General features: G+C 47.3%; 2 protein-coding genes across 2 annotated transcripts; one reads left to right on the top strand and one right to left on the bottom strand.

The window, feature by feature from the left end:
- Positions 1–3,370: 3,370 nt before the first annotated feature.
- LOC310668724 (uncharacterized protein) lies at positions 3,371–6,186 on the top strand. Its single transcript, XM_083422077.1, has 4 exons — positions 3,371–3,695; positions 4,222–4,883; positions 5,561–5,718; positions 5,845–6,186. Exons 1-4 carry the CDS (start codon positions 3,515–3,517, stop codon positions 6,032–6,034), a joined length of 1,191 nt encoding a protein of 396 aa, XP_083278203.1. The 5' UTR covers positions 3,371–3,514; the 3' UTR covers positions 6,035–6,186.
- Positions 6,187–7,578: 1,392 nt separating this feature from the next.
- On the bottom strand, positions 7,579–14,397 carry NDUFA13 (NADH:ubiquinone oxidoreductase subunit A13). The gene is made up of 5 exons (XM_083421997.1): positions 14,245–14,397; positions 11,986–12,064; positions 10,747–10,818; positions 8,132–8,201; positions 7,579–7,785 (listed from the first exon to the last, which is right to left on the bottom strand). Exons 1-5 carry the CDS (start codon positions 14,342–14,344, stop codon positions 7,666–7,668), a joined length of 441 nt encoding a protein of 146 aa, XP_083278123.1. The 5' UTR covers positions 14,345–14,397; the 3' UTR covers positions 7,579–7,665.
- Positions 14,398–14,986: the final 589 nt, after the last annotated feature.

The raw sequence follows: 14,986 nt of genomic DNA on the forward strand, positions 1-14,986 counted from the left end.
AGGCCCATTTCAACCAGTTACCTGCTTATTTGGTTCTTTTTCCCCCCTATTCCCATCTTCTTTCCCCCTCCAAACTCAATTCATTTTCCCTGCCCTTCCCCGAGTTTGTCCTTGCACAACAGCCCTGCCAGGTAGGCTGCAGGTGAAGATGCCCAGCCTGGGCCTCTGGCTCCAGGTTAGACTGTCAGGCAGTAGGGATCCTGGGATGGGGCCTCTCAGGCAGGCAGCCACAGTCCCCAAAGGGGGAGCATGGGATGGGGCCGGCTGGTTGCCAGCATCCCCCAGCCCCTATAAATCTTGGGGTTAGCCTGCCATGGGGAGAGAACATGCCACGGTTTGGAATTGCTGCTTGATGTTCTGTAGCTGGTGCCAGAGAAGAAGCCAATAAAGCCCCAGAACCCCATCGGTTCCTGTGAGTGCTGCATAGCTGTCAAGCGTCCCTTATTTGGCGGGACAGTCCCTTATCCCAGCGCCGTGTCCCGCTGCTGTCCCTTATTGATGACGTCCCTTAAATTTCCCGGGTTTCAAAGGAAGCAGCTTCTCTCCCTCCCTCCCTGCCGGCCAGGGAGGCTCCCACTGTGTTGCTTGGCTGCATTGCTCACCCAATAAGGAGTCTAAGAACGACTGGGGGGTGGAGCTTGCATGCCTTGTGCCAATCAAATCGGCCGCCTTGCCTGGGGACTCGCCTTTGCTCAGCGCTTCCCAGCGGAGAGGGGACGATGGTTTTCCTTGCTGCATCCCCTTTGCCGGGTTGCTGCGCTGTGGGAACCACCGCTTGAGGCTTCGTTTGGCTGCTGGATGGGCTTTCTGCCTTTGGCTCGGAGGGGCTCAGAAGTTTAACACACCTGTGCTTGGAAAATCCCTTATTTTGGCTGCTGATCCCTTATTTTCAGATCTGAACGTTGACAGCTATGGTGTGATGCATAGATGTCAACCTTCCCTTTTTTTTGCAGGAAATTCCCTTATTCCAGCGCCGTTTCCCGCTGCTATCCCGGATTGTTAGATATCCCATATCACCTGTCCCCGGGACAGGTGAGGCTGCTGATCCCTTATTTTCAAATCTGAAAGTTGACAGCTATGGTGTGATGGACTTGGAGAGAGGGCTGGGGAAAGCGACCCCCTCCTTGACTGAGATAATAATAATAATAATAACAACAACAACAACAACAATAATAATAATAATAATAATAATAATAATTTATACCCCAGCCATCTGGCTGGGTTTCCCCAGCCACTCTGGGCGGCTTCCAACAAAACACTAAAATACAATAACCTATTAAACATTAAAGGCTTCCCTAAACATGGCCAAAACCCATTCATCCAGCTACGAAAGCACGTCGGAACACAAAATGTCTTTAATTATTAGCAGCTAAATATTACCACAAAGCAGCCACTCAGATTTCGGGTGTATTGAGCAGGAGAATTTGGAATTAGTAGGAGGGAAAATAAGAATATTCGATAGGAGGAAAAGGAAAAGGGAAGTAGATAAAATATCTACAGTCATATGTGGTGGGATTGTCCGCTAGTTAATGAATTCTGGAAACAGACTGGTATAGAAACAGTGGGAATTGTGGGTAGGAAGGTGGAAATATCTAAATTAATAGTTCTTATTAGCCTGAGTAGCACCGAGTTAAAAACAAAGGAGGAATGGAAATGGGTAAAATTGATGGTAATTGCAGTCAGACAGGTTATAGCGAGTTACTGGAAAAATGCAGATGGAGGAAAAAACTGAAAAATATTATAATTTTTGAATATCTAACTGTGAAGATACACAAAATGAAAGGGTTTTAGGTCAGTGAGAAGGAGGAGGATTGGTCTGAGAAAATATTGAATTATTTGGGCAGGTTTGAACAATTTGGGGCAATTAAAATGTTAAAAGTTGAATAAACCTTGTGGAGGGAGGAGTGTTAATGTATATAGAATTGTACATATGGTTGATTTGAATATGTTATTATTGATTATGTATATCCAATGTATCAGCCGCCTGGCGGGTTTCACTGTTTGTTTTCACTGTTTGTGTTTTGGTTGTTGGTAAAAAAAAAAAATTAGAAGAAAAAGAAAAAAAGCAGCCACTCAGCTGCAACCCTCCCCAGAAGTGAGATTCCAATCCTCATCATTCTGAATACATACAAATTTTGTTATCTGGGCTCTAGTGGCCACATCAGCCATGCAGAATTCAGTGACCAGGTTGCAGGACGATTTGAGCATATTGCACCGATCCTGGTCCGGCTGCACTGGCTGCCAATTACTTTCCGGGCCCAATTCAAAGTGCTGCTTTTGACCTATGAAGCCTTAAATAGTTCAGGACCACAATACTCTTTCCATATGAACCTACCTGGACCCTGAGATTGTCATCTGAGTCCCCTCTTTGTATGTGTCCCTTCTGAGGGGCACGAGAACGGGGCCTTTTCTGTGGTGGCTTCGTTTGTGGAATGCTCTTCCCAGAGGTGCCATTGCTACATGATCTTCAGGCACCAGGAAAAACCATTCCTTTTTAAACCGACCTTTGGCTTTTACCTGTCTATGGGTAGGATGTTTTAATCTTTTTTTTTTTTAAATAGAATTGTCTTTTAGATTGGCTTTTTCATGTTTGCGAGTGTTTGGTTTTGCTGATTAAAGTATTGTAAGTGCTGTGGCAAAAAAAGAGAAGCAACTAATAAATTTATTTAACACTTAATAATATTTTTTCCCAATTATATTTTATTAAATTTCAACTTTTTAAACCTATACAATCCAAACACAGTTAATCTTTTCTCTTATTTTTGTTGACTTCCCACCCCGTTTTCCAGAGCTGCTCTTTCTCTCTATTGCTCAAATCCTGTTTGCATGTTCATCATACTATAACATTTATTTAAATAGCCCGAAAAAGGCAACCGTTATTCCATAAGAACATACACCATTAGCTTCTCTTAATCCTGCTGTTAATTTTGCACAGGCAAATCATGTATCCTCATAAGGAGCAGAATGAAATTCAAGAGCTCTTGTCCGTCCCAACTCTCACCTTAATCCTTGGTAACCTTGCCAATTCTTGCAGGAGGACAAAACAAATATTGTTCCACGGGGCGGCCAAGCTATTATTTAAGCATTATTTCCTTTGTGTGCTTTGTGAGCGGAGTGTTTTGAAGCACTCCAGCCCTCATTGCTTAGATACTAGCTGGGTCTGAACACAGCAGAGAAAATGCCTGTGAAAAAGAAACGCTGAATGGAGCCCCGGAAAGCAGGAAATCTGCCACACAATACGGATTTGGTGGGGCCACACAAGCTGAATGGTCCCAGCCCCAATACCATCCTCCCAAAAAATTATACGAAAGGCAGACTATCTTTCAGAGGTGGGCAACGCCATCCTTGCATCTTTCCTGGTCTCCCTTATCGCCTCCTTTCCCATCATCTCATGCACAGAAATCAGCTAAGCAATGTTCAGAGATCAGCTGTGCTAGAGGTCAGCTGTGTGGAGGAGCAGGAGGCAAGAAGCATCTCTCCAGAGCTCAGCTGCTTCGCTGGTGAATGAGCACGGATGCTCGTTGCGCTCAGCTCCCACCAGTCCTTGCCCAAACCAGTAAAGTGCGTTGCTCCCTGGAAGAAGACGACAGCCATGATGCCAGCCGGCTGGGGCTCCCATGAGGCAACAAGGCCGCCGCGCATCGTTTGGGCTGATCTCGTGATCCGGGTTCCTCTGCACCACGGCCGGTCCAAAGGTAACCCCTGTGCAACTGTACTCATTACATGTGCTTGTTTTTGTTGCGGTTTTCCCCCTGTTTTAATTTTCATCGGTCATTACAACTGTTCTCTCTGCAGCCCTGGAGAGGGAAGTTTTTTTAATGTTTAATTTTTGTTATGTTTTTATATACAGTGGTACCTCGGGTTACATATGCTTCGGGTTACATACGCTTCAGGTTACATACTCTGCTAACCCAGAAATAGTGCTTCAGGTTAAGAACTTTGCTTCAGGATGAGAACAGAAATCGGGCTTCGGCGGCGCGGCAGCAGCAGGAGGCCCCATAAGCTAAAGCGGTGCTTCAGGTTAAGAACAGTTTCAGGTTAAGAACGGACTTCTGGAACGAAATAAGTACTTAACCCGAGGTACCACTGTATGCTGGAAGCTGCCCAGAATGGCTGAGGAAACTGAGGCAGATGGGTGGGGTGAAAATAATAAATTATTATTATTATTATTATTACTACATTGCAAAATGAAACGGAAAAGAATATTATCTGCCATTTCAGTGGCACCCAAAGAGATGCCAGATGCGACCTTTGCGGCAGTGATGAAGCAGCACCCAGGAAGCGAGGGTCACAATTTGGGCCAAAGGAGCAGGAAGACACATCTCCCCCAACGCTGCCAGGATTGCACCCAAGGAGCCGAGGCAGAAGACAGAAGGGAGCCCATTGCCCTGGCCTGCCAAGCGGTGCCTCCCTCGTCCGCTCCAGAAAATGGAGACTCTCAAGAAAAACGTGCCGTCCGAACGATCCTCGTCGACCTGAGACCCATCCTGGAGAAAGCGTTGGACCTCTCAGACTCTTCTCCAGAGATGTTGGAGAGAGACTCCCAAAACGATGAAGAACATCTGGAGATGGAGAGTGGAGATCTCCCCACTGAAGGAGGAGGACTCAGCTCAGAGATGGCCACTGCTGCTTCCATAGATAGCAGCATCCCTGAGGACATCTTGCCGCCTCTTGCCAGGGATCCCTTCCGAGCACCCAGTGCCCACGCCGAGAGCACCCACAAGGCCCCAGAGATCTGTCCTCAGTTGGACGACTCGACTGAGCTTGAGGAAACCACGCTGCTGGCTGCATTGACTCATGAACCGAAAGTCAGAACAGCCGTTTCCTTGCCTAAGATTACGCCGCAAGAGCTAGGAGAAGACCGTCTATTGCAATCGATCCAGGTAAATTCACACACCCAATATGGGCGCTGCTGTGACCCAGGTCTGTACGTGCATGGGGATGGGGATGGGTTTTCAACCAGGGATGAGCGGATTTCTTTTTGGTTCCCTCACCGTCCAAGGCCTAGTTGCTTAGTGCAACCGGAATGCACCTTAAACATGCTGAAGGGCAGAGCCTTGCAGGTGTCCCTATTTTCCAGGTACAGTCACACGTTTACAGAAGCCGTCCTGGTTTCTGATTCAATCCTGGAATGTCCCGCTTTTCCTTAGGATGTCCCTATTTTCATCAGAGAAATGTGGGAGGATATGGAGGTTATGCGACCCTTAAAGCAAGGAGATAAGTCACTAGACAAGTCCTATCTGAAGGCAGCCCTGGAGAGGGAAGTTTTTTAATGTTTAAAGTTTTATTATGTTTTCATATATGTTGGAAGCTGCCCAGAGTGGCTGGGGCAACCCAGACAGATGGGCAGGGTATAATTATTATTATTATTATTAAATAGGGCATTCCTATTTTCATCGGAAAAATAAATATTGGAGGGTATGCCCTCGTCACTGCAAAGTCATGCATCTCTTCCTACCTTCTTGGGTCAAGCACTGGACGTGCCCCCAATTTAAAACAACATCTTGGCTCTTTCTCTTCCCGTCCCCCCCCCCCTGCTTTCCTGCCCCACTTTCCCCAGCCTCCCGCCTCCCCCCCAGACTTCCATCTCCCCACACAGCTGCTGCTGCAGAGGCTGCAAGAGACGACCACCAGCCGGCATCACTCGCTGATCACGCAAGTCCTGAGTTCGCTGCGGGAGGAACTCTTGACGGAAGAGCAGCTGCCTCTGGGTGGCGGGTAAGGAGACTTCTTGCTCCTAGGCGCACAAATGTAAGATGGGGCACACCTGGCTTGCAAAGGATTTAGGGGTCTCAGTGGACCACAAGGTGAACAGATTCATCCTCTCTCTCTCTGCACTTCCAGGGACAAGGCAACCCTCCTCCTGCAGCTGCCCAGCATCAAAGCTCCAGAAAGGAAGACGGGAGGCCAGAAGGTGAAGCATTTCAAGCCCGGCCAAGTGGCCACGGAAAGGATGCTTGGCAAGTTCACCTGGCGCAGGTGCCACAGGTCTGTCTATGGGACCGGCTCAGCCCCACAAGCCACAGACCTTTGAGTTGCTGCAAGGTCTTTTATTAAAGATGTTGTTGTTGTTGTCACAAAACAAACAAACAACTTAAGATCATTGGTTTCTATGGGTCCATTCTGACCTATAGAAGTTTTGCTGATAACAGGGGTTTGAACAGAACTTTACTCTGCTCAGAATAGAACCCACTAAAATTAATCGACCGAAGCCAGTCAATGTCTTTGGATCTCAACAGCTCTACTACTCAAGCTGAACCAATTATTTTGCAAGGTTATATATATATATATATATATATATAAATAGATAGATAGATAGATAGATAGATAGATAGATGATATAGATAGATTCATGATTGTGGGGGTCTGTTTTTTTCTTAAATAAATAAAATAAATAAGTCCAGTGTGCCGGCTTTAATTTTTTGCTTTTTGGACCTGTGACTGTGGCTGTTCATAGAATTCGAAGGGACCCCCAAGGGTCATCTAGCCCAACCCCCTGCGATGCGGGCTTCGAAGCCAAAGAAAGAATCCCAAGCAGACAGCCATCCAACGGGTTTAAAAACCTCCAAGGAAGCAAGTCCACCATCTTTAGACAGGTTTCCTGACCACACAATCCTATCCACATCTACTCAGGCAAAAGCTGAGCTCAGCAAGGAATTACTTCCAGAATAAGTGTGTACAGTTTCAGGGTCTGAGCAGCTGCATAATTTCTGGATGCAAGTCTGTAAACACGCACATACACCACACTTCATTATTCCAGTGGTGAAAGCACACCAGACAGCATTTTTCCAATTTCAGTCCCTCGGCATGTTTTCTCTTTCGGGGGCAATTTTATTTATTGAATTCATATTCCGCCTAGTCCGCCAAGGAGTTCAAGATGGTTGTTAAGGTTAACAACCCTTAACCTTATCCGCAGAACATTAAATTTGGTGTAATTTTGCACTGATCTGTTAAAAATTTGGAGAAACCAATAAATATTAATTGGCAGATAAGAAAAAAAAGAGAATCTTATCTGCAGAACAACAGTCCTGTGAGGTAGGCTAGGCTAACAGGCAGCGATCGTCCCTCAAGGTCCCACCTATGGAGCTACGTGGCTCAGCTGGAATTTGAACCCTGGCATCCCATATCAGTCTGATGCTCGAAGCCATGCATAGGCAAACTCTGGCCCTCTAGATTTTTGGGACTACAATTTCCATCATCCCTGAACACTGGTCCTGTTAGCTAGGGATGATGGGAATTGTAGTCCCAAACATCTGAAGGGCCGGAGTTTACCTATGCCTGCTCTAAGCACTAAACCTTGCTGCCTCTCTCTTGGACTCTTAGCTGCTCACCCATCACCCTTATCCGTGGAGCCCCTGTCAAGATCTTGCCCGCTCCCAACACCCCGAAATGGCTACGACTTGCAGTGCTGATAACAGCAAGGTCGCAGGTTCAATCCCCATATGAGAAAGCTGTTTATTCCTGCACTGCAAGGGGCTGGGCTGGATAATCCTCAGGGTCCCTTCCACCTCTGTGATTCTATGACATAAGAGGGAGGATGGTTACAGGAGCACAACAGAAACACGCAACGGAAATGTGTTCCCTTCCAGATTTGTTTATTGAGAAATATATTGTGAGAAACGGGCTGCCCACCTCACAGCCCTCTCTCCTTGCCTCCCGGGCAGCTCACACGTAGAACTGGCACCCGAATTTCATTTCTTCCTGCTTGCTCTGCGGGTGCAGGAAGTAGAGCTCGTCTAGCGTGGGGTTCGTCCAGCGGGTGGTGTGGTAGCGGGACTCGCCCACCTGCAGGGAGGAAGAGGAGAAGCTATCGACAATCTGTCGGCCTCACCTGGCTCAGGCAACAAGGAACTTAAAAGAAAAAAAAAATAACCCAATATCCTTATGATAAGTGATACCACCTCTGACCACTTATTGTGGGGGCACTGCAGCTCAGTCTGGCAGCTTCCTTCTTTGGTCGCTTGGGAGAGCCCCTAAGCTCGCCATAGGTGAGCGCTAATTCAAAAGAGGACGCTCTCATTCCACTGTACAAGGGACTTTCCTCTTTTAAGGCCAGGGGGGTGGGAAAGTGCTTGAGCAACCCCATTTTTTTTACACTGCACCCCAGAATCATCCCCAGGTTGGTCCTCACCTGCCAGTCGGGGACGTCCTTCATGATCTTGGCTTCCTCCTCCAAATTCTGCCGCAAGAGGCGCAGGGTCCTTTAAGAGGGAAGATGAGAGACAGACAAGAAAGTGAGGCACAAAATGAAAACAGCCGAGTTGCACAAGTCTGTTGGTTTCAATGGATCTACTCAGGTGTCAGCGGGTTATTTCTGCGGGTTGGAGGCTGGCTTATCTGCATTTTTATCTGATCCATTGCTAATTATCACAGCAACACCTGCTTGGAGAAGGACCTGGGTGTAACTCAAGGATTTTGCAGGCTACTGGCCACTAAGCTGATTCTTCTAGACCTGTCAGCAGCTTTCGACATGGTCGATCACGAACTCCTGGACCACCGCCTTGCCGACGTGGGGATCCAGGGCACAGTCCTTCAATGGCTGCGCTTGTTTCTCTCTGGTTGGGGACAGAGGGTGGTGCTTGGGGGGGAATTGTCATCACGCCACTCCTTGGTGTGTGGAGTGCCTCAGGGTGTGATACTCTCCCTGATGCTTTTTAACATCTTTATGCGCCCCCTCGCCCAGCTTGTCCGGAGTTTTGGGCTGGGCTGCCATCAATATGCTGATGACACCCAACTCTATCTGTTGATGGATGGCCATCCTGACTCGGCCCCAGACACACTGACCAGATGTTTGGAAGCTGTGGCTGGATGGTTACGTGGGAGCCGGTTGAAGTTAAATCCTTCAAAGACAGAGGTCCTCTGGCTGGGACGAGACGATATGGGATTGGGGGGGGCAACTCCCATCTCTTGCGGGGGTGCAATTAGTGCCAGCACCGTCCGTTAAGAGTTTGGGTGTAATCTTTGATACCTCCCTCTCCATGGAGGCGCAGATTGCAGCTATAACAAAGGCGGCATTTTTCCATCTCCGCCAAGCTAAGCAGTTAGCTCCTTACCTCTCTCGCCCTGACCTAGCCACTGTGATCCACGCGACGGTCACCTCCAGACTGGATTATTGTAACTCACTCTTCATGGGGCTGCCCTTGAGACTGACCCAGAAACTCCAGCGGGTGCAGAATGCCACGGCAAGACTCCTTACGGGGTCCTCGCTGCGAGATCACATTCACCCGGTGCTATACCAGCTGCACTGGCTCCCAGTGGAGTACAGGATCAGGTTTAAGGTGCTGGTTTTAACCTTCAAAGCCCTATACTGCCTAGGACCCTTGTACCTACGGGACCGCCTCTCCTGGTATGTCCCACAGAGGAACTTACGGTCTTCAAATAAAAACATCCTGAAGGTCCCAGGCCTCAGAGAGGTTAGGCTGGCCTCAACCAGGGCCAGGGCTTTTTCGGCTGTGGCCCCGATCTGGTGAAACGCTCTGTCCCAAGAGACCAGGGCCCTGCGGGACTTGACATCTTTCCGCAGGGCCTGTAAAACAAAGCTGTTCCACCAGGCTTTTGGTCAGGGCGCAGCCTGACTCCCTCCTTTGGCAATCTCCACAGAATTTTAGCTTAATGGTTGGCAACAATTTGATTTTAATTAATTGTTATAATGAAATGTTTTTAGAATCCTGTACTATTTTATTGTTGTTAGCAGCCCTGAGCTCGGCTTCGGCTGGGGAGGGAGGGATATAAATAAAATTTATTATTATTATTAAGCAGAGGTTGGACGGCCATCTATCATGGATGCTTTAGCTGAGATTTCTGCATTGCAGAGGGTTGGACTAAAAGACCCTTGAGATACCTTCCAACTCTATGGGGAAAAAACCTAAAAAGCTGGCAGAGCCAGTGCTTTGACTCCCAGACTATAAATATTTCTGAGGAGAGCCTGGGCCCCCTCTGGGATTTGGCTCTTTTGATGGAACATGGGTACTGTCATGCGAAACATTGACAAGACTCTCCCAGCTCAAACAAGCAAATGAAGCAATAATGAGGCTTTCAAGTTCGCTTGCAAAAGATGAGTATAAATAGAGACAGCCAGGTAATGTCGAAAAGCATGGAGCAAGAGGCCGGGCACATCTTTCCTTTCCTTTGATAGGGTCCCTGCTAATCGCTGGCAGTTTAAATATGCACACACTTGCATTAAGAGCATTTGGCTAAACCTCTTCTGTGTTTTAGAAACTGAACGAGGGCATTTGCATGTGAATGCTGGCGAGCTGAAAGAAGCTTACTCCCAGGAAGCTGTGCAAAGGATCACAGTCCTACTGACCCAAATAACACAGCAACACACGATTATTAACAACAACAATAATAATAAATAATTTCTTACCCACCCTGCACTTTCAGGTCCCAATCACAACAATTTAAAATCCAATATTTAAAACACTTTAATGGTTTTAATGATGCAAACCACCTTGATATATATTTTTAAATTGATGTAGCAATATACAGATTTTTTTAAAAAAGAAATAAGTACACACTGCCCACTGGTTTGTTTATGGGTGTGCTTACTGGATTCAAGGCAAATACCTGTGTTTGGGGGCTCTCCTTGGGGAGGGGCGGTGCCACAGCGGCTATCACAACAAGCCCCCTGGGCTTCTAAACCCACCACAACTTCACGAATTCTGAGGTCTATGTCCATAGAGAAAGGAAGGACCCAGGAGGGGCGGGTCACTTGCTTCAGAGGAATCCCATGGGATCCACACATACCTCCGGTCGTTCTCCGCCAATAGAAGAGGATAGATGGCAATCCGTGTCTCCAGATCCTCAATGTTCAGACGTCTGGTGAAGGGAGAAACACAACAATAACATCTGATTGGTCCAGCTTCTGGGTTTGACAGTGGGGAGGGAGGAATCCTGTTGCGTTCTGCGCATGCAACAACAGGTGAATCTTGCCCCTTGTTTCTCTTTTCCAGCAGTACTCTTTAACCAGGGTTTCTCAACCTTGGGTCTCCAGCTGTTTTTGGACTACAACTCCCATCAACCCTGGCAGTGATGATGGGAACTGTAGTCCGAAAACAGCTGGACACCCAAGTTTGAGAAACCTTGCTTTTAATGTATTAGTGGAGTGTTATATCCCCATGACATTGGTCACTAAAGTTGATGAGTCTGTAGCTGCTTAGTGTGCGTGAAAATGCACCAGAGTAAAACACAGAGGAAGGCATCTGTAAGGAAGTTGGGAATGGACCGAAGGCTGTCTTGCTAGGGTGGTCCATGCCCTGGTTATCTCCTGCTTGGACTACTACCCTGTACTCTGTGTGGAGCTACCTTCGAAGGTGACTTAGAAACAGTCCTGTCTAGGGAAGTTTTTAATGTCTGATGTTTTATTCTGTTTTTAATCTGTTGGGAGTCACCCAGAGTGGCTGGGAAAACCCAGCCAGATACATGTAACATAAATAATAGAAGATTAATAGTAATAATAATAATAATAATAATAATAATAATAAATAATAATATACCAGTCCTGAAAGATCTTCACTGGCTCCCAGTCCGTTTCAGAGTTCAATTCCAAGTGTTGGTGTTGACCTTTAAAGCCCTAAACAGCCTCAGTCCTGTATACCTGAAGGAGCGTCTCCACCCCCATCGTTCAGCCCGGACACTGAGGTCCAGCTCCGAGGGCCTTCCGACGGTTCCTTCCCTGTGAGAACTGAGGTTGCAGGGAATTGGTGGCTCAATTTCCAACCCTCGTTGTACAGCATGACACTCTTAAATCTGAGGGTCATGGGTTCGAGCCCCATGCTGGGCAAGACTCCTGCATTGCAGGTGGTGGACTTGGGTTCCCCTCCAACCCTACGATTCTCTGATTCTCTGACCGCTGACTGCTGGGAGTCCAATGGAAGGTGGGCAAGTCTGATGTGGAGGCTTGGATTTTGGAAGAGAAAAGGGTCGTTTCAGCTTCTTTCATCTCCCACGCAGCACCTGCTTAGCAGAAAGGCTAAAGAAACTCACCTCCTCTCTCGGTTCCACTTCACTATATTGTAATAGCCGACGATGAGGGTCCCCAATCCAATTGCAAAGAGGCTGTAGCCTGGGGAAGGGAAAACACAAAACAAAAGGGTGATAGCATTCAGCAATTGCCTATATGAAGATCCCTTGAATTAAGGTTAAAGGTACAGGTACCCCTGCCCGTACGGGCCAGTCGTGTCCGACTCTAGGGTTGTGCGCCCATCTCACTTAAGAGGCCGGGGGCCAGCGCTGTCCGGAGACACTTCCGGGTCACGTGGCCAGCGTGACGAAGCTGCTCTGGCGGGCCAGCGCTGCACACGGAAACGCAGTTTACCTTCCCGCTAGTAAACGGTCCCTATTTATCTACTTGCACCCGGGGGTGCTTTCGAACTGCTAGGTGGGCAGGAGCTGGGACCGAAAGACGGGAGCTCACCCCGCCGCGGGGATTCGAACCGCCGACCATGCGATCGGCAAGCCCTAGGCGCTGAGGTTTTACTCACAGCGCCACCAGCGTCCCTGAATTAAGGTTACTAGTCCACATTGAGGTTCTGGCTGCTTTGACAGCTATTCCCTTTTGGATGCCCTGAGAAGCTGTTCCAATGGCCAGTTCTAGTACTATAATGCTTGACCGAGTAAAGATTGTTGTCTTTGTAGCTGAGAACAGATTCTGAGCACTCCCTATCATTTGTGAATTGCATATGCATATCCTTGATTTACTGAACTGGCATGTGCTGTCTTAACAAAATGTTTGTTTATAGGTTTTTCCTTGTACTTTTAGGGGCATTTTTCATTGTTATTTGGTTGGCTTTTGATGCTGCCCTGTCTGGGCTTCGTTTGCAGAACGAGCAAACAAATGATAGATGATAAAGAAAGAGAGGACACATGTGAGCCCCTGAACATTTTGTCTTCCCCAACCCTCTGGAGAAGAAAAGAGAGTGGGACTTGACCTCTGGGCAGCGGTACCTTGCTTCTCAAACTTAATCCGTTCCGGAAGTCTGTTCCAAAACCAAAGCATTCCAAAACCAAGGCGCGCTTTCCCATAGAAAGTAATGCAAAATGGATTAATCCATTCCAGACTTTTAAAAACAACCCCCAAAACAGCAATTTAACATGGATTTTCCTATCTAATGAGACCATTGATCCATAAAATGAAAGGAATAAAAAATGTACTGCAGTCAAACAATCAATCAATCAATCAATCAGTAGCTGAACTGGATTCCACAGTCACAAAAACAAAAAGAGAGAGCCGTAAAAACAAAAACATAAAATAAATAGCAAAAATAAACAGACTTCAGCGTAACAAATGAAAGTGTGGCACTCAAATCGGAAGCGTAACACTCCAAATGGAGCATGTTTGGCTTCCGAAAAAACTTTGCAAAACGGAACACTTCCTTCCAGGTTTGCAGTGTTTTGGTCCGAAGTTTTTCTTTCTTTCCATGTTAAATCTTAATTGGTTTAAAATACAGAGGTAAATGATCATTTACAATGAAGGCAAGTATAGAAAAATTCAATACAGAAGAAAAAACATCACAACATAAGAGTAAGAAAAAAGTTAAAAAGACCAAAAAGAAAGAAAAAGAAAGAAAAAACAAAGAAAAAAACCCCCAAAATTTATACAAAATCCTGTTCATCAAAGAAAAATTTCTGCTTAAAACTTTCAATCGTTCTCATTATACTATTTCCATTACCATGGCTTTGTCGCACAAAAATGAATGAAACGAATACCTTAGTGGAATATACGGAAAAGGATATACAGTGGTACCTCGGGTTAAGTACTTAATTCGTTCCGGAGGTCCGTTCTTAACCTGAAACTGTTCTTAACCTGAAGCACCACTTTAGCTAATGTGGCCTCCTGCTGCCGGAGCACGATTTCTGTTCTCATCCTGAAGCAAAGTTCTTAACCTGAAGCACTATTTCTGGGTTAGCGGAGTCTGTAACCTGAAGCGTATGTAACCTGAACGCAAAGCTGGAACGCAAAGCTGGGTTCCAAGTTGTTTGAGAACCAAGGTCCCACTGTATTCCCACGACATGAGGGGCCACCGACTGCGATCCTCAGAGGTCCCCCCCCCATGCAGGGGGCCAACTGAGAGAGGACCCCGCCACTCGGGGAGCCAGGCAGCCAGGCAGCCAGGACAGCTAGTTAGGCATTTCTCTTGTTTTACTGGATGGGGGGCAGCTACGCCCGCCCCTCCCCCCACCTCCGAGGGACCCAGGCGTCCGGGCGTCTCCCTGGGAGGGGCGGGGGGAGGCCCGACTCCTCACCCGAGAGCCCCCTCCGGGGCAGGTTCCTCTTGTAGTCGATGGGGCCGTATCCGCCCGGCGGCGGCATGTCCTGCTTCACCTTCCCGGCTCCCGCCGCCATCTTGGAAGCGGGACCAGCGCTCCTGGCAGCGGCGCCCTCTGACGTCAGAGCCGCCGCCGCCGCCGGGCGCCTGAGCGTGACGTTGCCCCGGCCGCCCTCTCCGTCTTACCGTAACCCCACGAGCAGAGGCGCACGGCATTCTGGGGAGCAGGGCGCATCCCAGCCCTCCTGGCTCTTAGCCAAGGGTTGCAACCGGAATACAAAGACGTTGCTCTGCAGGGAAAGGGCTTTTTTCTGGCCCTCGTAGGACCAAGTCTGGCTAGTTGGCCTTGGTGAAGATTTGACTTTTTCATCCCCAAAAAGTTCATGATTTGAGTTTCTACTCAAATGAGGCTGCATTTTAATGTTGTATTTTCATCTTGTTTTAAAGTTGTATTTTAATCAATTGTTTTTATACTTGGTGTTAGCCGCCCTGAGCCCGGTCTTGGCTGGGGAGGGCGGGGTATAAATAAATTAATAATTATTATTATTATTGGCTGGGGAAGGCGGGGTTTAAATAAAATTATTATTATTATTATTGGCTGGGGAAGGTGGGGTATAAATTATTATTATTATTATTATTATTATTATTGGCTGGGGAAGGTGGGGTATAAATTATTATTATTATTATTATTATTATTGGCTGGGGAGGGCGGGGTATAA

The sequence above is a fragment of the Podarcis tiliguerta genome (genome assembly GCF_965153285.1).
Source record: "Podarcis tiliguerta genome assembly, chromosome: 18".
Lineage (NCBI taxonomy): Eukaryota > Metazoa > Chordata > Lepidosauria > Squamata > Lacertidae > Podarcis > Podarcis tiliguerta.

Coding starts and splice junctions, on each gene's coding strand:
- LOC310668724 (XM_083422077.1), top strand. CDS start 3,515: ATGCTCGTTGCGCTCAGCTCCCACCAGTCCTTGCCCAAACCAGTAAAG. Junction 3,696..4,221: donor GCACCACGGCCGGTCCAAAG/GTAACCCCTGTG, acceptor CTGCCATTTCAG/TGGCACCCAAAGAGATGCCA. Junction 4,884..5,560: donor GTCTATTGCAATCGATCCAG/GTAAATTCACAC, acceptor CACTTTCCCCAG/CCTCCCGCCTCCCCCCCAGA.
- NDUFA13 (XM_083421997.1), bottom strand. CDS start 14,344: ATGGCGGCGGGAGCCGGGAAGGTGAAGCAGGACATGCCGCCGCCGGGC. Junction 12,065..14,244: donor GCCCCGGAGGGGGCTCTCGG/GTGAGGAGTCGG, acceptor TCCCTTCCCCAG/GCTACAGCCTCTTTGCAATT. Junction 10,819..11,985: donor AAGTGGAACCGAGAGAGGAG/GTGAGTTTCTTT, acceptor TCCCTTCACCAG/ACGTCTGAACATTGAGGATC.